This window comes from Melanaphis sacchari, unplaced genomic scaffold, assembly GCF_002803265.2.
Source record: "Melanaphis sacchari strain LSU unplaced genomic scaffold, SCAv2.0 Contig141_pilon_pilon, whole genome shotgun sequence".
Taxonomy (NCBI): domain Eukaryota; kingdom Metazoa; phylum Arthropoda; class Insecta; order Hemiptera; family Aphididae; genus Melanaphis; species Melanaphis sacchari.
This window is the reverse complement of record NW_020270600.1, coordinates 1,606,834-1,632,027: the sequence shown is the minus strand read 5'-3', so window position 1 is coordinate 1,632,027 and position 25,194 is coordinate 1,606,834. Positions and strand designations below refer to the sequence as shown.

The 25,194-nt window shown below is 24.0% G+C and overlaps 1 protein-coding gene across 2 annotated transcripts in view; it reads right to left on the bottom strand.

The window, feature by feature from the left end:
* The window catches only part of LOC112591706 (segmentation protein cap'n'collar-like), a 93,909-nt gene that overhangs the window by 66,677 nt on the left and 2,038 nt on the right, over positions 1 to 25,194 (bottom strand). The window contains exons 1-2 of one of the 2 annotated variants that reach the window (XM_025335608.1): positions 19,581 to 19,694; positions 18,161 to 18,646 (exon numbers count right to left, since the gene is read on the bottom strand). In XM_025335608.1, the coding sequence (XP_025191393.1) occupies positions 18,161 to 18,646; positions 19,581 to 19,583 (489 nt within the window). In that variant the 5' untranslated portion in view covers positions 19,584 to 19,694. Of the gene's footprint in view, positions 1 to 18,160; positions 18,647 to 19,580; positions 19,695 to 25,194 lie in introns of those variants that run through there. The other variant, XM_025335610.1, reaches the window with a different exon arrangement.

Sequence of the window (25,194 nt, the reverse complement as noted above, 5' to 3'; positions counted from 1 at the left end):
ACACACACACACACACACACACACACACACACACACACACACACACATATATATATATATATGGGAATGATATTACGAAGCTTAAATTTGTACCTATATATTATAATAAGTATGATAATATAGATATAATTAACTGAATAACTAAGGCACTTAAATTTCATAAGATGGATAGGTATAAATACGACGATAATGAAGTGCACATTTTTAGTAAATGTAAACCGCGCGAAGTGAGCAAATTGTATGAAATAAATCCAGACAACATAATATAGATTATTATTTTTATTTTTTATTATATATATATATATATGTATGTCTATTGTCGGTGGTATGAACTAAATATTATATAATTATTATGTATTTCATTCTCCTACAAATATCTGCATACATACGCATCAATACGCAGTAGGTATTTAAGACTATATATATAAACCTATACCTATTACATAAATATAGATACATATATAATACATTCATACATCTGTATGAACAAAATAAATATAATAATTAATTTTACGAAGCCTCATTATTAAATTGACCTATATAATTAATAGGTACTAATATTTTTACAAATTCAAGAATATAAATAAAAATTCAGTGGAACTTTTCGCTAATGAAATAAAAGTTTAAAACGACGTTGACCCCATAAAATTTGAACACTAATAAAAATAATACATTCAAATTCATAACTATATAACTAAAATCCATACATAGTTACTTATGACAGCTTAGCAGCAAAATATACAATACTACTCGTGTCGATATAACTCATTCCAGAAATATATTTTAATGAAGTAAATTGCATAAACAACTACTAAACCAATAAATAAAAATATAATAAACATCAAAATGTAAATAAAATAACTTATTTATACCTATAGTTGCCATAGAAATAATTTTTTTTAAATCTATACAATATAATATAATAATATGTATTATTGTGTTAGTTTTCTAGAAATGACAACAAATCGAATTTTTATAACATGCAAATGACAACTATACATTATTAGGTACTTTAAGTTTTAAATATAAAATTAAAATATAATATACGAGTAATTATAACATTAATAATAATATAGGTACACCATTCAAGATGATTATTAGTACAGCTACTATAATCTAAAACAATCATTTTCCCGGAATAAACCTAAATATAAATATTTTTATGCTAAATTGTATATTTAACGACTTAATGCTACAAGTAACATAGAAAACTATATCATAAGATGTTATACAAAATAAAGTAGATATATTTTTTATGTATTTGTTTAAATATGTCAAAATTGTTTGCATTTTTCTATAATTAATATAAAGTATATAGGTATATTACTTAAGTATTTTTATTTAAACCATATTTTCGAATATTAAACCTATATTGTATACCTACTTATTAAGAACGAATAAAAATGTAATATAAATGTTTCAAATCATTATTTTTATTATGGTAAATAATAAACGCATTGGCGTATATTATCAAATAAAATAAAGATCTTGACAACTTTAACAATAATAAAAATTTGAGATTTGAATATAAATGAGATGCTTTCATTTGCGTAATCTAAATATGCGTGTCAAAAAAATAAAGAATTACTCGTATGCAACTTATAGAAAAATCGGAAACATATAACTTATAAATTGTAAATATTTTATTTATAATTTATTATCAAACAACATAATATTAAGAATAGTAGGTACTCGTAGAATATACCGTACGCAGTCGTCAAATATAAATTAATATTTTTTTTTTTTAGTCTATATTTAAGTCAATTTTGACGCATACATGATTGTACGATGATATATATATATATATATATATATATATATGTATTCAAACTTATAAATGTTCAACGCATCAGCTTATTGAGCACTATTATTACGGTACATCCGTTAACAAACGCACCCATCACACACACATATTATGTAGGCACCTATTACCTTTGTGGGTATAATATATATATATATGTACGTTCACACATTAAGTATTGTAAGTGCATAGCATGTGTACACACTAATAATCGTATTGCAATAATAATATAACACTATATAGTAATTGGTTTTAAATACACATCGGATGCGCGTCCAGAGTATAGCAAAGGGGTGACGATTCGTGTACATAACACGTACAATATACACGTATACGGAGTCAAAGGCGATGAGAGGGTTTGTGGGTTTCCGGTATGACAACCACAATCGGCGGTACCTACCTACATTATTTATGAGTCACGTCGTAATTGGAATGATGATTTGGATTAAATATATATAGATACATAAATAATATACATGGGTATACTCGATATACCTAAATAACTAGTGCCGTAACTAGAGGTTGGCGACACGGGCGCTTGCCAAAGGCGCATTAAAGTAAGGGGCTCATTTAAGCTCAATTAAAATTGGTTTTTTAAACAAAAATAAGCGCCAAAATAAAATTCACCAAGGACGCCACGGAGGGTAGTTACGGTACTGCATGTGGGTAATAGATTAACACATAAGACGGGGACTTGACACTCGCTATGTACATAGGTATACGTATCAATTGGCTGACGAGATCCGGGGCAGTTTTCCATACCATTTTGGCGATTATGCGCCGTCAAAGAGAAGGAAAAATCATTCCACGGTGTGCACACGCGCGCGTTCCCCGGAACGACGACTATATTATAATAAACATGCACATGCGATGCTTATATTATTGTTATTGTATAGTTATTAGGAGTGCGAACGACTATAATAGTAATAATAATTTAATATATATATACAGTGTACACGAGTGCTTGACCGTAATAATATATATATATATATATATTAATAATACTATTGTAATACCGTCGTCGTCGCGCATTCATCCCCAACCCTCGTCACGCGACGACTCGCAATACTTCGGGTGCGATTACACGTTATTTCTCCAGCCCCGCACCGCCACACGAAAAAAAAAACCCCCCACTATAGTACGGTACGCGCATACGAGCATATATCATATACACATGCCTAGCGTATATTTCTAGTAATATATCACACGTCCAGTCGACATTCGACGACGTCGACGGCGGGGTCGGGGATGGCGTCCAATCAGAGTGCGGTTGGGCGTCGACGGATGGGCGGTCGCGCGGCGCTCCCCCTCCGCCGCGAGGCCGTATAGGTGACGGGATCGCAGAACAACCGGTTGTCGATAATTATTATTGTTGTTATTATTATTATTATTATTATTATTATTAACGGCCAAGGTCTCCGCGTGTTATTATCCTTAAGGTGCATGCGCATCGTTTGTAACACACGTCGTCGTATAGCCGTAGAACGCGCCATCGCCCGTTACCTGTATAAGCGCGTCACCGTCGTCGTCGAACCGTCCGCCGATAATATTATAATAATACATATTATTATGATTATGATTATGATTACGGCGGCGGTACCTACACCTCTGCACCTGCTGAGCATGTGGACAGCCACCCGCCCACCCGGCCGCCCGCCACCGACGCGTTTAATGTTAAATGATAATAATAATAATAATAATTATGATTATTATAGATTAAACGTTCATATATATACATATAATAGGTATACCCAGTCAGTATACGCTCAACATAATAACACATCATATATTATACGGGTGGGATAGCATATTATAATATTATTAATTTTATGGTGATGTGACTTTGTCAAGCCGAGTTCACAGCTCCGTCATCCGTCGTGTGTGACTTTTTCTCATTCTAATTGACCGTTGTAATCCCAGCAAATATCCTGCAGAGTCGCCCCGAGTTCGACTTTCAAACACGACTGCACGACGTATACCTAGGTATATAGCTGTAAACTCGAGGCTTTAAAGTTGACGATATATATATATATATATATATATATATATATAATATATATATATATATAATATATATATGTTGAAATCGGATACCGGAATATTGCGGTATATACCTATCGTATACCGAAAAACCTACCAAAACGCCATCAACTCATATACGCGTTAACGCGCAGTATACATAAAACCTATACATATAAACTATAAATTGAACGGTATAGGTGCTTATCGGTATTACGGTATTACGCGCGAACTGCAGTAAATGACGAAAAAAATCGTCGACCTATAGTGTCATCTGTGTAATACTATCGCGTACTACATATTATATATACATACGCTGTATTGATTTTTTTAATACGATACCTATCCTAAAATGGTGTAAAATTTAAAAATAAAATGCTTAGAATGAGCGTTTTTCCTTAATCATTTTTATCTTCTACAATTTTTATGTATTTTAAATATTTATATCTTACGAGATGTACATAATTGTGATATAATACAAAAATTAATAAGACATGATATATACAGTTCAATACACACGGAATTATGCAAACTTTAATGCAAGATTATATCTTGTATTTATTATATAATGATATAATGTAAAAAAAAAACCACTGTATTTTTATATCACTGTGTAATCATAGTACCATAATATAAGAGTGCACACACTGGTGGTTGCGGGGTTTAATATAAGATGCAGTTATAATAAAATGTGCCGAAAATATAAATATACCGGAATAAATGATAGTTTTAAAAATATTTAAATATCATTACCATTATTATTTATTGTTAGATATTACTTCTTATTAGAAAATAGGTATTTAAACATTATAGGTTTTTTGTCTTTTTTTTTAAAAAGTTTAAAAATTAAAACGTATTTTTTTTTTTTTTTGAAAAAGATATAATTTCTTGATTATTATTGCACAACTATAGAATTGTAAACATCGGATGATATATACGTATATACCTGCAAAATATTTATTATTATTTTTATATGTTCTTTTGAACTTTGAATTATGTCCTTTAATGTATCAGCCCCCAATTCAAGAGGAAATAAAAGCACATTCTCTGCATACCCCGTGAGTATCACGTTTATGAATAATATACTACAGTAGATTCCGCCTAATGTGAGCACCGGTTATTAATATGGGCAAAATGATCTGGTTCCAATTCCAATGTATACCAACAAGGTTAAAACGAATCACATAATATGAGTACTTGGTACGGTTTATGTGGCAATTTTTATTTTATCATAGCGTTAGATAATATATGTACAAGAAGGTAACGAGGGTAGTCTATCTGCAGATAAGCTTGAAGCGTGTGCTACTTTTGTAAGTCAAATCTAGACTAAACAGCTTAAACAACGAGCAATTACAATTTTTTCATACTTTCTGCATCCAAAAAATAATTTTATTTAGTATATTATATTTAGTTTTATTTATAAAGTAATTTTACATTTTTTTTACATTTTTTTTGATTCACGTGTGCAAAATAAAAACTTTTTTTGATATCATAATTTTTTATTTTTTTTTTTAAATTAATTTTGGTTTTTAAGAGCAACCGCTTAATGTAAGCAAAAAAGGCTGGACCCAACGTGTCCACATTAAGCAGAATCCACTTTATATCATATTTTATTTATTTATTTAACGCCATATAGCATTTGACGAAATGTACAATTTATGAAATATAATATTCATTATATCTATAATATACATTATTAGCTATAGATGACAGTATGTAAAAACAAAAAACAGAATTAACATTAAATTATGTTCCAGTATAAAATATAACATTAAGGTGGTCAAAAAACTAAAATAAATTAGCTATAAATAGTTATAGGGTGCTTTCTATATGTGTGTGTGTATTATGTCATACAAAGAGGGGTATAATGAAATACGTTATATTCAATAAAGTGAGTGGTTTCTTATCTAGGGTAATAGTTGCAAGAATAAGGAATGCAATTGATTTGCTAGGAGCGTCAAGTGTATTGCTAAGAAGTAAGAGAAGAAAAAAGAAGTACCTATATGTATCTGCATTTTGCATCAACGCGACGAGACATAAGGATAAAGTGAATAGTAGAGTATATAGTTGTATGAGCTAGGTAGGGGATTTTAAAGAATAAAGGCGCATGGTATGAAAGAAAACGGTTTAGGACCCGTATAGTTTATCGTGAACTAAATACGGTTGAAACCATACGATCATGTCACTATAATATCTAAATGGAATGGATGAAAAAAAATTAAAGGTAAAAACATTATCTGTGTTTTCACTTGGATTATTTACAATACTTTAATTTTTAAATGAATTATGAGAAGTTTTATTTGTAAAGTTTCACATACTCTAGCTTAAAAATTAAAACATCGTAAATACCAGTGCAGTAAAAACATAAAATGTACATATCTTTAAGTTTTATAAATCATTTTAATCTATTATTTAAAGTTACTTCACAAAATTGGATCTGCTGAACGGAATTGTGTTATGTTGTACCTATTCGTTTTTAAGACGAAGACAATACACGCGCGGAAATGGTATTTTCTTAATGAAGCCTAAGACTTACATAGTTTTATAATATAAAATATATGTACACATACCGTGAAATTATACATTATATATTGTTATTCCACTCACGCAGACCACATTCATAAATAATAAACCAAGTGATTTATCGAGCATGCCCACCCCTACTTTGTCTTTAATAATAAATTTAATCAAACTCTAATTTCTTGAATTTTAAAATATACTTAAAGACTATATATTTTCAAATTCTTGATTTGTTTACAAATAAAAAATATTGATATGGATTAATATTAATTACTAAAATATTTAAATCACTAAAACCCTTATCTCCAAAACCCATTATCGTGGACTTATATCATCATCATTAGTATACAAAGTTAAATAACTTAAATACTACTTGTTTAAAGTTTCAATTCCGAAAATCAGATTTTAAACACCTGCATTATCGAAGAAAAAAGAGGGGAAATACTTGGTGAATCACACTGTGTATAAATAATACGATATTATGTTTACGATTATATGTTGAAGGTATAGTATCACGCGCGTCTCTTCTCATCGCTGTTAAATATTATTCTATATTCGTCTAATAAATGACGCGGCCGTCGGTCGAACAGTGGTGACGGTGTATATAAGGAGGCGGCGGCCTAAACGTTCATTATAATATTTTTAATGCATATGTATATGCATACCTATGTATACACTATACAAGCGCGCGCACGAAAGAGACGTATATTATATATTATATTGTAGTATACTGTAGTGTATAATATATTAATAATAATTTGATTATCGGATATAATGAAATAAAAAATATACCGAGAATACACATTAAGTATATATATAATATATATACTATGTATAATATAGGAGGTGTAGCATATATATATATAATATATAGATAGATATTATGTATGTGTGTGTGTAGGGCCCCGCCGACTCCATTGTTGTATGCTACGTCGATGCCGACGATGGCCTCGATAATATTTTTAACAACAATAATTACTGTTGTTAAACACCGGAGCGCACTCTCAACTCAGAGAAAAAACCGCATTAATCTCAACATCATAATATGATACACAGGACCAATCACAAACGCAAATCATAATATTATATTGCTAAACTTTAATTTTTTTTTTTACTTTTAATTATTATTCATTTATATTATAATGAGCGCTAGTAAACATAACTTTTTTCGTTTTTTTTATAATTATAAATTATTATAATCATTATTATTACTAGCTGCGTATTAAATAAATGTATCTATTTGACATGTTATACCGAGTATTTGAGTATCTCGTTGTTATTGTCCCCTTTAAAACTACGAATAATAATTATAACTTAAATTGCACACGTTGAAAATGTCTACAAAATTTATCAAAACCTAGCTACGCGTATGACTGCACATATCAAGTTCTCGACTAAAAATTTAACAAGTTTTCGTTAATATTGTTATACCCACGTTTTAATTATCAACTATAACTATTATTATGCTATATCAACATTATCTACATAATATTAATATGATTCTTTGCGTATAAATATAACATCAATAATATACCTAATATGGCTATTTTTTCAATATTATTATAATTTATTTTATCAAGATTATGTTTTATACATTTTGTCAATTAAAATACATATACATGAACTGCAGTAAACGCAACATATTTTCAATGTAATTATTATTTTTGTTTACGTCTAATGCATTGTTAATATCATATGTTTTTTCGTAACATGAGGCAAATCAAACCAGACCGATGTAGAACATACTCGTAAAACATATTATATATCAATATCACTAACACACTGAAATCCCTTTACAAAACACTACGGATACTAATCAGAACAAATTATATAAACATTTAATTTAACCATAACATTTATATATATAAAGAAGAATACAATTACAGAAATACATTTAAATGTTTAATGCATAATATAACTTTAGTATAGAGAATTTGTTAGCTACAATATCTACGGTAGACATTGTTTTTAAAAAAAATTAAAATTAAAATCTCATACGCCTTTCAACTCAATAATACACAAGAAGGTATAAGTACTTTATTAATTTATTTTATTACTGTAAAAAAATAATTCCCATTATAAGACACCTATATAGGCATTAATTATTTTCAGACATTACAATAACAAGGCAACATCGAAAAAATAATATAAATTTTAAAAATATTTTACTCAACTAGGTATATTATTTTGTCTTTTATTGTCCAGTTTATTTTTCTAATTTTACGACATATAATTACCTATTACTATATTTTTAATGATCTATTTTAAATTCATAAATTATAATTTATAAAATTACCAAATCGATAAAAATGTTCTTGTTTTAAAGCACTTATTTTTTCTGATTTAATACAAATGGTTAATCTTGAAATCCATACAAATCTAAAACCATTTAATGACCTTTTAAACCCTTAGTAGTGAAACCAACAAAATATAATTGAAAAAATAATAAATTAACGATGCGAAACAAAGTATTTAGTGCGTGAAATGTACGACTTCAGAATGACATTTAATGATTTATATTTTGTTAATATAAATGTTATATGTATACTATAAATATACAGATTCATATACATAATAACCCATCATAAACAAAAATCTACAGAAAGCATTGAAAAACAAATATATTTTTTTTAATAAATCGCAATCACTTGATAATAATAAACTGAATTGAAAACATTCGTATCCCGAATGATATACTAAGAATATTGTATCATTTTCTATCTTATTTTTAGATTATAAATGGGACAAATAAGAATGTATTGAAAAAACTGTAGTTTTTTTTTGCATCATCACGTTTTGGATCAGAAATTTGCTTTAATCTCCGACATCGTGAATATAGTAATACTTAGCAAATTTTATCTAGTAGGTATTTCGAAGAATCAAAATTAAAAAGAAAATCAATAGGTATACTTTTCTTAATAATCCAGAAAATCTAATAAAAATACAGAGGAAAACAACAATATTTAAACAACATAAATTTTTGACAAAATCGATATAAGTTTTTTTTTGGAAATTTAATAAGCAAAAATCGTCGAAAATTGAAACATATAAAAATATGTAAGTATATCAGCATTTTTTACACATAATAATAATATCATCTTCAAAGTACTTTAAAATGCTTTGATCTAATATATAGGTAAGTATATAATATACTTAAAAATGTCTACATTTTTCAGTTATTTTCGGTTAAGAAGCTTGTAAATTTAGCACAAGTTCTACATAACTTGTATTTAAACCTATAATATAGATAAAAAATTTCAAAAATAAATAGTTACATGGTAACAATTATACTTTTTATAAGAGTTTAAAATTAAAATTTTGACAAAACTATGAAAATTTAGAAATTATTTTTAAAATGAATATTTAAAATTTTTCTGTTCCAATACCTAAGACTTGAAAATAAATATAATATTACTCAAGAGATATTCTTTTAACAACTAAAAGATATCAAACTGCAGATACAATTTCTAAATATTTGGGACATTTGGGTAGATACTTGAAGTTAAAATTTAACGAAATTTAATATTTATATAAAAACTAAAATTTTCCTCTACCAATTTTTATCATATTTAGTAACTCACAGTAACTCAAAAAAATGTAAAAATTTCAAACTTTTTTCTAATATATATTTTACATCATAAATAAAAAATATTTATACAAAATTTAAAATAATTTTTAATCAGCCATTCTAAGGTACGCAATAGTATTGACTTAAAATTTAATAATAACAATAATAAATAATATATAATTTATGTGATGCATCTTTAATCATAAGCGTTCTTTTTATATACCTATTATGTTTATCATTGAATTCAAATTTAACATATCCATTATAAGAAGTATATACATACGTTTCGCATTTGTTAAGATACATTTTTAACTATTGTCTACAACCATATAAATAGTATACTAATATTATTTTAATCAATCTTGTATAGTTATATAGAAGTACATACAATAATAATATAGGATTAAAATATTTTTATAACATAATTTTATCACTTGATAATCTATCATGATGAACAAAATATATTATACCAATATTATTTTTAGATAAATTATTTGTCAATTGTCAGCATAACAAAATAATTTTAAATATTAAATTTTATATTATATATATAGCAGTACACGCGTATAAGTTTATAATTTATAAATAATAAAAACAATATATTTTTAAACGTATACCGCTATTACCTAAACACATTACAAAATATGTATTATATGCGCCAAGGCCATTTAGTTTTAAAAATAAGCAAAATGCCAAACCAAAAGTACTTTACATACAGACTAATTATACAAAATCATTAGGTAATTATTATACATATTATTCTAAATGATCGAAGATAGTATATTGTTTATAATCACCAGTGAATGTAAACATTCACTGAGCCGCAAATTTGCGTATAAAATGTAGGAAATATTTATGATTTTAATATTTTAAACATAAACTAGCGATTGTTAACATATATAAAAAATTAGTGAATAATTTTGATAAATTATACAAAAATAACAATTTATTAAATTTATTTATTTTACTTTATTATAACAATAATTTAAAAATATTACTTATTGCAAGACACGTGATAAACTATTGTGACATATAGAACCCCTTCATTACTGAAGCTGTATTTTTACAGTGAAACATTTGCTTTAAAATCTCTTTGTGTTCAAAACCTTCCCTCTCAGATTCCCATTTTAGTATTTAACAATCTTAATCACATATATCTAAGCAATCATAAGCCTGAATGATATCTAATTTTTAGTCGATTTTGCAATAACTATCATCATAAATTTCCTTCAAAATATTTTCACATATTCACCAATGATATTTACAAATATCAATATATACACCCATTTCAGATTTTCGAATTTATATACTGTGATAACACGAAATAATACATATTTATAATAATACAAATATTTTCTTAAAAATATTTGTTATTAGCGGACATCACATTTTTTATTTTTTTTTATTTTTATTAGCTTTTAGTAAAAAAGTATTACAGTATTAGCAACTCATTTTGCTATTAATATCAACAATAGTTATTATTTATAAGATAATTATATTCAATTTTAATGCTTTAACAACAATCTGAAATAAAATGCATCCTTTACAATTTTAATACGATTATCCTGTATTATGGAACCCTATCTTAAATTAACATCACTATTCTTAATAATCAAATTTTATACTAAGTATAGAATAAATATTGATTTTTGAAATTTAAAATATTCTTTCAATGAAATAAAAAATCTGAGTACCTACATAGAAATATGATTTTTAAGTATAAGTAAACCTACTTAAAATTACAAAAATTTAAATAAACATTCAACTAAAAGAGAAAATTTGGAGTCAGCATTTTTGGAGAATAACATCCAAATGAGAAGAATATTAGTATTTATATATTAATTCATAGACCCACATTTAAAATGTTTGAGTTCCATAAAGATTTGTCGGCATTTTCACCCGTTTCTCACATCATAACGACTCTAACAACACACACAATTAACAGTCGTGAGAAAAAATCTATACAAAAAAAATGAAAATAAATATTAATGGTCAACCCTTTGTGTAAAATTCAGATCAAAAACGAGAAAACGTATCCAGACTTAAAGCAATAATTCCGAATTCACATTATTAATAGTATTTTGCAAAACCTGCTGAGATATTCATGTAGGTATATTATATAGTGCACAATTGTAAACCGATCCTTAACTCTTCCGACAATAAACCCCTGACGATATTATTTATCTTTTATTATGTCGGTATATGTTGTTCATTTAGGTTTAGGGACAAGTGGACACGAAAGAACATATAATATAATAATGGTTCTCACAAACTCACCATGTATGTTGTGGGTAATTTGTCGATTTTTTTTTTTTAAGGGAAAAGCCGCTAATGATTGGTCTTTTATAATCGACAAGAATTCTTCCCTCGACTAAAGTCAATAAATCAAATTCATATATACACACAAAGACATGTCACAAAACTAACCCCCGCTACGTATTACTATCTAACTGACCCATGTTTATTTTATGTGGCTGAATTAATGACAACAATCCAACACTTGTATATTATACAGACGTTGGTATCGAATTAAAAATATCTTGTAAATACTATGTATTATTTAATGTTATTGAATAAAGGTATTGGATATAACATATCTCAAATTTTAAAAGATCTTTAATAAAAATAAAAAAATACACAACAATTACCATTGTAATATTAAGTAGATATAGGTACTGCCGAATATCAAATCACTATAAGAAGATCACTATCTACGTATTACTAAGTATAGGTACCTATAAGTATCTAAATCATTATAATAAAAATCATCAAAATATTGTTATTATTAAATTTTGTACATTTATAATTAAATAGTTTTAATCGTTGTTAATTTTAAATACACTCAATACGGTCACTAACAATTTATAATTATAAAATATAATCTAAATTATACAAATTTATGAATCTAGATTTAAAAATAAGAAGAAATAATAATATAAGTACTTATTTTTAATAGTTACAATTTTATTGTAAAATTAAATAATAAATTAATTAATAATGAGTTATTGGATTAAAAGGAACAACTATTATACTGTAACATAACATTAACCTATATTAATAAACTAGAGTGAAAAATTAGTTTAATTAAACAATTTTAACTGCACTATTGTGTACTTTACTGGTTAAGTTATTATTATTTTCAAAATTTTTTAAACTTTTTATCAAAGGTTTTGTACTCAAAAACTTTATTTTTTAAATTTTGCTCATTTCATACATTAAAATTGTGCAATTTAATTATACTACTAACTATCCCTTTTAATTAAGGTGTACTTAATTATGTCTTGTAAAAAACAACCCATAAAATGTGTTTTCAAATTTTCACATGGAAGATTGGTATATATATAGTTGGAAAAAAAACTTTTATGAGTAAAATAAAAAAAATATTTTTAACACGTAATAAAGTCATTATAGTATAAATATATAGCTTTTCTTTTATATTATTCATATGAAATATTACAATTTAGTTTAAAGTGAAGTATAATCACCACGTACAGTATATTATACTTAAAACATTAAATTATTTCATTCAAATTTATTAATTTCTAAATCTCATGATATTTTAATTTATAGTTTATAACATATAGTTTTAAGAAGTGATATACAAATATTTTACAGAGCATAAAATTTACATATTCTAATTTTTATTTTGCGAGTTTTTCAAATTTTCAATTATATAAATGCGTATATGGCTAATTTTCAAACATGAGTGCATATTTTATACAATAAACATTATTCGTCTAAAAAATCTTGAATGTTATTTATTATATATATATTATAAGCTGCTTTTCAAGAAGTTGAAAGATTACTAGGTACTTAATTTAAAATTAAAATACAAAAAATTATACTTTGATACCCTATAACCAATATTTTTAAAAATTTGAAAACAGTTTATGGTATATAACAGGAGTGTCCAACAAGAATAGACTTGTGAGCCGCCCAACACATTAATGAATATGGAAGAGCCAAAATTAAAAAAAAATTCATATTAATGTACGTTTATGATTATCGTAAAAAAAGAGATAATTAGATGTAAATTGTAAAAAAATGTATAAAATGCGAAATAATATATGATATTAATTAATAATTAAAAATAAAAATAAATACATAATTAAATATTATATCAAAAACACAATTTTTTTTTTTTTTTTTTGTAAAATTTTTCTATAAATTGAAATTCAATAAAATATTATACTTCTTCAAATATATAAATTCATAAATTCATATTGAAAATATTTATTTTTTTAATAATGTTAGTATCTTATGATGAGATGCGAGCTATATTAGTCTATGACGGGAGCCGCAGTTTGGCCACCCCTGGTATGTAAGTTCACTCTACTATTAATAATAATTTAGTTAAATGCGTTTGTTAAGGAAATACAACACGTGCGCATATTATGAGGATTTTATTAGAAAATATAATTGGTAGCGCTATCTAGTAGAGTATATAAATACTACGTAAATATTAGTTGTAATACTATGGTAAAGATAGCGTTACATATTACTTTTATTCAAATTTAATGAAAAAAATATTTAGAAGATTATTGACAATAAATTTTAAAAGATGACATCATCTATGATATTAGTTTCTTAAGATACTATTTTTATTTTTAAATAATAAATAATAATTGTTATTGTCTTATTGTTAATTAAGACGTAAAAAGTACAACAAAGAATAGCTACTGAGATAATTCCGATTTCATTACAAATTATTCTTTTTTCATCTAATATAGTAATATGTTATTGAAAATCATAATTCATAATATATTATACCTTATTTCTTACGCATATATATGTTTTAATAAAAGTAATCTAGTATTTATGTGCAACTAATGCATTAGTTTTATTTTAATTTACGCTGCTATAATTCCGAAACCTTTACTTAATTAATAGTAAAAAAATATAATACCCAAAAAATAAAAATATGAAATATCAGGTTTTAGAACTTTAAGATATTATACTGATACAGAGAGGAATAAATCAATTGAAATAAATCCCTTATCTACTTAATATTGGATTAAAGAAAAGTATAATAATTTATAAATTAAATGAAAATAGTTTCTGAATTATAATTTATTATAAAAATTGATTCAATAATATGAAATGACTAGTAATGAATATTTATAAGATATGATTCACTAAGCACGAGATCTCTCTCCTTCTACACTTTATTGAAAATGTTAACTTTCAGTTTATTAAAATTAAACTTAAAGTTGAGGTACTGTAAAACCATAATTATTTTTCATTATTTGACATTTTAAAATAATCCAAATTGCTTATTATAGGAACATATTTCAAAACATCATACATTTTATTACGTGAACAAAAAATTGAACAATACCTAGTTACATAAAACTAAATAAATGCAATTAATTAGTACCAAAACATTGCTTTTTGAGCACAAGATTCGTTTTACACATAAAAAAATTTATATAAAACTTTTATTTTTTTGTGATTCATAAAACAGTTTTTAAACTTAATACATTTTTCAAAAATGTACGTTACAATACTCCACTAAATTGAGAAAATATTTTATTTTTATTACGTATGGTTTTACCTAAGGGCATCAAACAGAAGCAGCGGCAACTATACAACGGTCTGACAAATAACATTTTCATCGCACGCAAGATATATATCTACATCGTTTTATTCACAACTTGCATCAATCGAAATAATTCCAAATTACGTAGATTTAACTAATGTAAATACATTTTTATTCAAAAATTTTTAGATCATCATTTACATTTGTTAAATATTATTAGTGCGTTAGTAAATCGTATTTTTGTAAATCATTTGTTTGTCTTTTAATTCATTTAAATCATATATTATGTAAATTATAACTATCACAAATAATTTTATATGTAATAAACTAATAACTTTTAATCTGATAATTGTAGGTATCTTGTATTTATCATGTAGAAATAAACACAAATATAATATAATAAGTATAAATAAATATGGTTTTGAAATAAAAATTTTGGTATTCTGCTATAATTACAACTAACACAAATAACACACATGTATGCAATGTATTGTGTAGCTTGTTATACACAAAACGAAAAGGATCACCAAGCTCGTGCCTCGTAGTATCTAAAATCTCTTCCTTCGTAAAAACGTATTTCTACAAAGTGCCATTCTCTTTTATAGTAAATAAAATATTTGTTTATCTTACATGTTTCTCTATTAATTTTAGTTAGCCTGTTCTGAGAACATTATAGACTTAATAAGAACTTTTCTTTTAAACTTATTAGTAAAGAGCAATATAGAAAAATATCTTATTAAATTGTTTTAAAAATTAGAACACTTTGAAAATTTTTGAATATAATAATATAAATAAATTGAACACATATATTATATATAGGTAGATATGTAAATAACTAAAAGCAATCTTGTTAAATTTTTTTTTCAATCTTAAATATTTAGAAATCCTTGGTTGAAAATAAAATAAAACAATTAATTTATTGTAATATTACAGAAAAAAAAACATGTGTAAAATAAGTTACCTATACGATTTATTTACAATGTATCATTTGTACATCATCTTGACCAATAAAATTGTTTTACGAAGATTTTAAATATGTATTACAAAGAAATTTTATTAATATTATGAAGATCATATTTTTAGATTTCTTTTAATAGAATTTATAGTTTTAAGTAAACATACTTGCCAATTTAATACAAGGTTACTTAAATTACCTATATTAATTGTTATATTCAATAAAATTTTAAGATAATTATTCATAAAACGTAAAAATTACAAAAAAAAAAAAAATGTTTTATAAATAGAGTAGTAAAAGCTACATTATTACTTATTTATTTATTTTTAAAATAGTCATGATAAATTTATTTTAATTTACAATAAATAATATATAACTATTCTTGTGGTGGGATGATAAAATATATGTCTTTACGTCTTATCAACCTAATTCGACTTTTTAATATATTTATCATTTTTTTTTTTTTTTTTTTGTACTAAAAGTTAGATAATAAAATTGATGATAAATAAATTTAATTTAATAATAACATATTACATCATGAAAATCTAAGACATAAAATTTTAATTTCTGTATTTCGAAAATAATTTGGCTCATAAATTTATAAATTTATATTTTTTCATCATAATAGTGTTTTCGACTGTTTTTTAAGTATTACTATCTTGTTTTAATATTGACTATATCGATTAAAATGTATATATAAATATATTATATTTAAATTTTAAAAAAAAAAACAAATTTTTAGCCATTTTTAAATACCACCTTATTGACTTAAAATAATGTAAATTAAAATATACAGAGTAATTATCTGAACTCACCATAATTGTTTAATACATTAATTCAAATTCTAATTTTTGAAGTTTTTAGTATACTATTACATACAGTATTTTTAAATACTTAGATTTTTACACCGTTTAAGGAATGTCACAACTCCCAAGTGAATACAAACATATTATTTTCATTCAATAGGAGCTAGTCATTTTTTGCTATAATTTATCATACTGGTTATTTTCTAGTAAATGTTTATATATAATTTAAAATTAAAACGAGAAGTTCCTAAATTATTAAACTTAAATATACTAAGGATAATATAGGTTAAAGGAAATTATGCTATGTTGATTTGAAAATTATTAGGTATAGTATATAACTAATATTAATGCGAATATAATAGCATTTTAAGTTTGTAATAATTATAATAGTATAATAATTAAAAATATTTTTTTTGTTCGAGTTTTTATTTAAATGTGCGTCAACGTTTTTGAAAAAATCATGAACTTAACATTTTCTATAAAAAGGAAAAATGGTTTACATATGAATAAAGAAAGAATACTTTTTTCCGTAAAATACACTCTTTCGAGGTATAATAAATTAAAATATCTAAAAATATGGTTTTTAAGTATACTGAAAAAATCCTAACAATGGAATTTTAATAAATATGTTAATATAATTCAACAACAAAATATAAAGAATTTAAATTATTATAGTAATTATAATTATAATTACAAAGATTATAACTGTATAATCAGTCATTTTAATTATGCTTTCGAATATAGTAAACAATATAATATATTAAATATATTTATATTGAATAATAAAAAGAGAGAAGCAAAACATAACCTCATAAAAATAATATAACATAGTCACAAATAAAGAGTTGTAACTATACCTGTATATCCACACACCTAATTTGGATATACCTACAAGCTGTGCATCGACTGCACATTTAACAAATAAATATTGAACAAATAAAAAAAAACTCACCTCTGGCGCAAACATAAAAACATCTTCAACAATATCTGTGTCAAATACTCTATTCGCGTCATCGTCTTCATTATCATTTTCTTTAGGTTCAGTTTTCACAACTTGACCACCTGAGTCTTGCTGCTGCTGATCATCTCTGCCGTTCTCGTCACCGTCCACGTTGAGTAAATATGCCTCTATATTTGATGGATATCGATCGCCATATCTACCCAACGATAATAAATCGTTTAAAAGCCATTGTCGATCCAAATATCGATCAACACTTTTTGGGTGGATTTGCGTTAAAGGACCAAAGCCATTTGAATAACTGTCATCACCCCATTGATCCAAAGGTCCTACTTCTATTTCGGCCGGAGGTGCCGAAGGCCATATCCCAAATGTTGGCCACAGACGATCATAGTCTATAAGACTTAACAGCAATGCCATCTGGAGCAACTGCTCCGAAAATCCTTTTTTAATTCGCAACATGATTTTTTTCTTATGTCTCTGCAACAGATAAAAATTAACGATATAATACATAGCTTAAAATAATATTTACATTTCCAAATGAAATAAATATTTATCATAGAATAAACATAATATATAGAGTTAAATAATACACACAAAATATTATTATTAAATCAAAGTACATAGACATACATAACGACATACACTATACAACTAATATTATTGGTAACATATACTTAATAAATATATATATAGTACTTATTTTATTATTATTAGAAGTAATAGTATATTAAACAACTAACCTAATGCCTAGAATTTCATAACATCAGCTTAATAATAATTCAGCAAAATATAACATTTAAAAAATAAATTATTAATTAATTTTAAAAATATAAAAAAAGAAAAAGAAAAATATGAGTACAATTAATTTAAAAAAAAAAAAAGAAAAAAAAAGAAAACATATAAGGAAATTTAGAATGATTTGCTCATGCACCTTGAAAGTTGAATAAACCTTCAATGACTCAACCGGTTGTGTTTCACTCCTTATGCAGCTAGAATTGCTTAGAATATATGAGACATATTTTGAGAGTTATTAGTATTATTATTTCATCATTTGGTTCAATAATTTTATCAATTATTATAATACGTTATATTTCTGATACTAGTATAAATATTTTATATACTCAAGCAACAACCAATAAATAAATTACGAATTTGTTTCTTTAAAAATAAAAGAGACTGCAAAATGACTCAGTTCTCATATTAGTAAATTTATCCTCGATATAAAAGATTTTAAGAACACGAGTAAAACTAATGTAATAAATTATAACCAAATTAATGTTATAATAAAAAATATATCATGTTTAAATTTATTATTTTATTAGTATTTAAAATCAAAAATATTAAACAAACTATTTTATTTAATTAAAATCATATGATAATACGCTTAATTTAAAAAGTTATTCGTACTAACCATTTTTAAATCAGGTTTAACAACATAGATGTCCTTGATAAAATCGTACACCTTAATAGTACAACAGTTACAACAGTATAATAAAGTATTGGTAGTTCAGTAGTTGGGACGTTGTGAAAATATATAAACATAAAATAGTAAATCGACAAATAAGGAGTTATTTTTTAAACTATTATGTTTTATATCGAATAAAAGGAAAGTGTAACGGAAAGAAGTCTAACAACGATTGTTTTCAAATTAGCCGTTGCAACAAAGTACATTTTAAAAGAACGACGTACACAATTTTGGCAAAAGTCCAGTAAGTGTGTGTGTTATTAATTGCGTGAGAAAAATTAACATTAGTGATGATCACGAGTTCGTTGATCTAAAAAAGAGACAAAACAATATAAAATTTGCAAATTTTCAGGTCATGGATAAAGTATTTATAGGAAATTTGGTCAATTATTTAAAAGAACTTGTATAACTTACTGTGCCAACAAATAAATTTAAATGTATTATATTTATTATGATTCTATGAATTTGTTTAAAAATAAAATCACTTTGTTCAATATTTATAATATGGAAATGAATGGCAAATCTACAATAATAATTTAAGTTGTGTAAAAAAAGATAAATATTACATTTATACTTAGATATATTTTATTTAAAAAATAATATTTAAATAAATAAATAATTTTAAAACACTGAACATATGTTATGATCTTAACTCAAAAAGTTAATTTATTTATGTAATAAATGTAACTAAGTTTTTTATTTTTACTATATCTACTGAAAATCTCTAAATTAAGATAACTGATTATAAGTAAAAAATATCAATTAATAATGAATATTATAAAAAATAAAAATAGTTATGTAATTGTATTATTTAAATATTAATTTCGTTTCATTTATAAATATTAAAAAACCACCGATTAAGCTTAAACCATACATAAGAATAAATGAATATATTTTTAATTATTTATATTAACTTTTGAGATCCATAAAAGTAGAAGAACTATAAATAAAAATATAGAATTTTTTTTAAATAAAAATTAATATTTATAATCTGATTATAATTAATACATTCATAACTAAAATTATTATAAAATTTTAAATTACCTGTATCTTAAGCTTATTAATAAGATAATAAAATTGAATCATATCTTTAATTTATTTTTAAACAAACGAGTTATATGAATTTGAAAAAATCAATTATTTAAGTACGTACAACTCATCCCAAAATATAAATATGAAAACGATTTTCTAGGGTACAATTTATTTTCGTATCTGCAAATTAGATAATAAGTACATTTTCTGTAATATTAACGATAGAAATAAATTAACTATAATTAATTTATGGTACATAGATTTACTATGTTACGTGTGTAAGACAGATAACACATACGGGTTCTACGCATTTTCTAAATACAACTTAGACCGTTATTCAGAAAGTATTTATTTTAATTATTTATAGAAATATTTAACACTCATAAGTACTGAGCACATATTATTAAATTGAACTAATGTCTAATTTATTATTAATCTGATGAAAGCCCCCCTTCAATGAGATAGTATTAAATAGGTACCTAATGTTATACTATCAACACAATTTTTACATCGTTATATAACTCCGCTATTTAATTTCTTCCAATTCAATAACTTGATAGAAACAAGTAATCACGTAACTAAGACGAATTTATAATGATGAAAATTATCGACATTGAAATAAAAACTTAAAAAAATAATTAATATAAAATCTGAACAAAGACGAGGTTAAACATATGGTGTTGTATAAACGCCAAATTCTAGTACTACAGGTAATGCTGGTTTAATAATTTAGTCTGAATTCTTTGAAAATATTTAAATTAGTTCAATAATTTAAATCACCTAATTCTTGTTTTTCAGCTAAATACAAAATTAAACATATGATTAATCACATAATAGTATATTATTAGTATATGATTATTAACTTAGTTGCTACCTATAACCTCTAATTAGGTATAAAACAAAGTTCATAAAACTCAATAATTTTGTATACTATTTTAAATATTCAAAACCACTATACACTACATGTTATTTATACATTTTTATATCAAGCTTTTTTAATAAGTTATTTCTTTATTTATTTTACTTATGGTACAATAAATTATAAATGGTCAACATTACATTTATTATTTATAATATGTGTAAAAATAGATTTTTTTACAGGTTTCTAAGTTAATTATTTAATTATTAGTTAATTATTTTTATTTATTTATTTATTTTTTTTTTTTTTAAATACTTTAAAATTGGCTATTTTAATTAAAGACAGAAACCAATTAAAAAGCTACCAAATTGTCCAAAATGTTAGAAATTTAAAGCATACTTGTTTATTATTTTACAGTTTATTTCATAATTTTCTGATTAATAACATTATTTACCTTGTTGTATATACTAACATTGTAACAACTAAATTGAGTATCAAAAATAATAAAAAAACAACAAAAGACATGATCACAGCCTTTTTGTGATATAAAAATACATCATCGGCACAAATTATATCATATTATATTTATAACCTTTTTATAATAAATAAAAAGGAATAATAAAATAAAGTAACCTTTATAGATTATCAAAGAGAATAAAAATTGAAACAAGTTAATATTAATAATTGGTCAGGAGAAAAAAAATACTCTATACTTATTTAAATCGGAAAAAAACTAAAAAAAAAATAGCAGAAAATAAAAAAATGTATTTACACCATACCAGTTTTAACAAAATACATTTTAAGGACTGCAAATGTTTACAAAATATTTAAATTAACATTTTATAGACAAAGTGGTAAAATGCTGATAGGTACTATTTGAGCTATTTATAAACATTTATTTTAAAAGCTTAAACTTTTTTTTTACTTATGTTGATTATGTGGTTTGTTTCTAGGTCATAAATGTTGAAAGAGTAATACAACTATATAAATAATAAAAAAATAAAGTACTTATAGTAATATAAATATATTATAAGATATCCCTAGAAGATAAATTTGTTTTAATACAATGATTTATAATTTAATTCAAAAAACACACTTTTTAGAGTAACTTCTTAAAAATAAGTCACAAAAAGTATACTTCCGATTATACAACAGTGAGAATTTTCTGGTTTTGTTAACTTAACATAACTAAAATATATTATTTTATATTATGGGTATTAATATTTTATTGTTAGGTATGTATTATTTCATATTTGTATAAGTCATAGACCATAGTCTACAAACGATTGCTGTAATATATTGTATTAAGTGTTAAGAAATACTGGTTATCCTATACCTACAATATCAAAGAAAAAACATTTACATGACATAAAGTTCATTGTCCAATGCAATTCAATAACTTAGCACAATATAATATAATAACATAAATATTAAATGAATAAACATATATTGACAAAGTCTAAGAAACATTTTTTTTACATATATTCAGAGGCGGATTTCCCATTAGGCACTGTAGGCAGCTGCCTAGGGCGGCAAATATTGTAGTGTTTTATTAAAAAACATCAAACTTATAAAAAAAAAAAAAGAAAAAAAATTGCTTTATATTTATGAAAAATAATTAATAATGTGTGTATTTATTTCATATTTTATATTTTCCTATATTGTATATGGTATACGGTTATGGTAACTTATTCAGTTGTTCACCTATTAGAGGGGCGGCAAATTTTTGATGCCTATAGCCTTAAAAAAGATAAATCCACCTCTGCATATATTTTATTATATTATTTCATTAATTTATTTTTAATTAATGTTATTACTAAAAATATTTCTTAAAAAGCTCTTAGTTATATTTATAATTTAACTATCTTCTAAATCTTACTACCATTGCAATAAACCTAACAATATTTTTTTAATGCAATTTTCATTTGGTATATTTACTCTTGTATATTAATGCAAATACATACTCTTATAGTATTCTAAGTACTTATTAAAAAAACATATTTTATGATATAAAACTGTAAATCTAATTTTAAATACCTAATTAACACCTATAATTATATATTCAACCAAAAATGTTATCTTTAATTTTCAAAAGATATTTTATTGTGTTAAGATAAACTTGAAACAAAACAATTTATTAAAAAAATGTTGGTAAATATTCATAGAATATTGGAAACATTTATATTTAAAATAATAATATGCCGGATATACAAATTAAATTAATATAATAAATGAATAGATAATAACAATTTAAACTATTACTTGTTATTTTTAAACATTATGAATACACTAATCAAGCTTATAAGTATTTATAAACATAAGTGGTACTGATTAATAATTAAATAATAACTCATATTATGCCTCAATTAATGTTGAATAATAATATTTTTCTTCTTTCAATAAAACAAATTAAATAACTTTATTGGGATTAATATTTTAAAATTCTTTTAAAAAAAAATTAGTTAATGCTTGAAAATAATATAGTTATATAAAAAAAATTATTATTGAAAGATAAATATTTTACTTAATGTTGTTATGAAATATATAAATTTATAAAGATAATTAAATTTAATATCCAATTTTTGAGCGAATTAAAAAAAAATTGGGTTAACAAATTAGTTATAATTTTTACAAACGTACCTAATTGTTTACTGAATTTTATAAAAATAAAATGTGATATCACAGTAAATATCAGTTTAATTAGTAAATAATTTACATAAATAATGGATGGATTAAAAAAATAAAAACCTATTTTCTTCTTAATCTTAAGCAATTTAATACGTGTGTTCAGTTGTATGTTTATAAGCAAATTAGCTTTGTTTCAAAAACATCTGAGATGTCATGCCTGCGTGTTTTTTATTTGATTAGAAATAGACAACATACCAAATTTGAATTCAGCAGATCAAATTTTGTTGTTAGATTAAATATCCAAATGAATTTATTCAACATCAAATTTAAAGAATGAAATATTTTTGTATTGTCTCATAAGTGTTTTACAATATTTTAATTTTTAATCAAGTTATGAACATTTATAAATACTAATATTATACATAGGTACTCATGACTTGCTTAAAAATATAAATACAAATCCAACAAAAGAACACAATAATATAATTTACACTCAAATATTCAAACTAACAATATAATATTAGAAGTGTTGAACTTAAATGTTGGTATAATATGCGTTAATACAACACAATCTAAGCGTATGATATTCTCTTAAAACAATTAAAATTTAAAAAAATGGTATATTATTTTATTTTACCTTGTACTATCAATTTTTTAGAAAAAAAAACTGGCCATAAAAATGTATTAATAATCTCAATACAAATCAAAGTCAAAATAATCTAATTAATTACAATCTACAATTATAATTAATAATACCAACTAAGTACATTTTTTATTTTTTTTTATTTCAAATATTATTAGGTACTTTAGGTATTTAGATACTTAGGTATTATTAATATATAAAAAAGTAACACTGAAAAAAAATTATAAAAAAATTAAATAATATATTTAAGTATGAGTACAGATCACAACCAGTGAAGTTAGTAGTAAAAACTTTATAGCAGAAATTGATAGATTACTAAAAAAGACAAAAATTTACAACATAACTTAAAAGTTACTGCTATGGTAATTAAGTTGAATTTATTTATGTCCAGTTGTTAT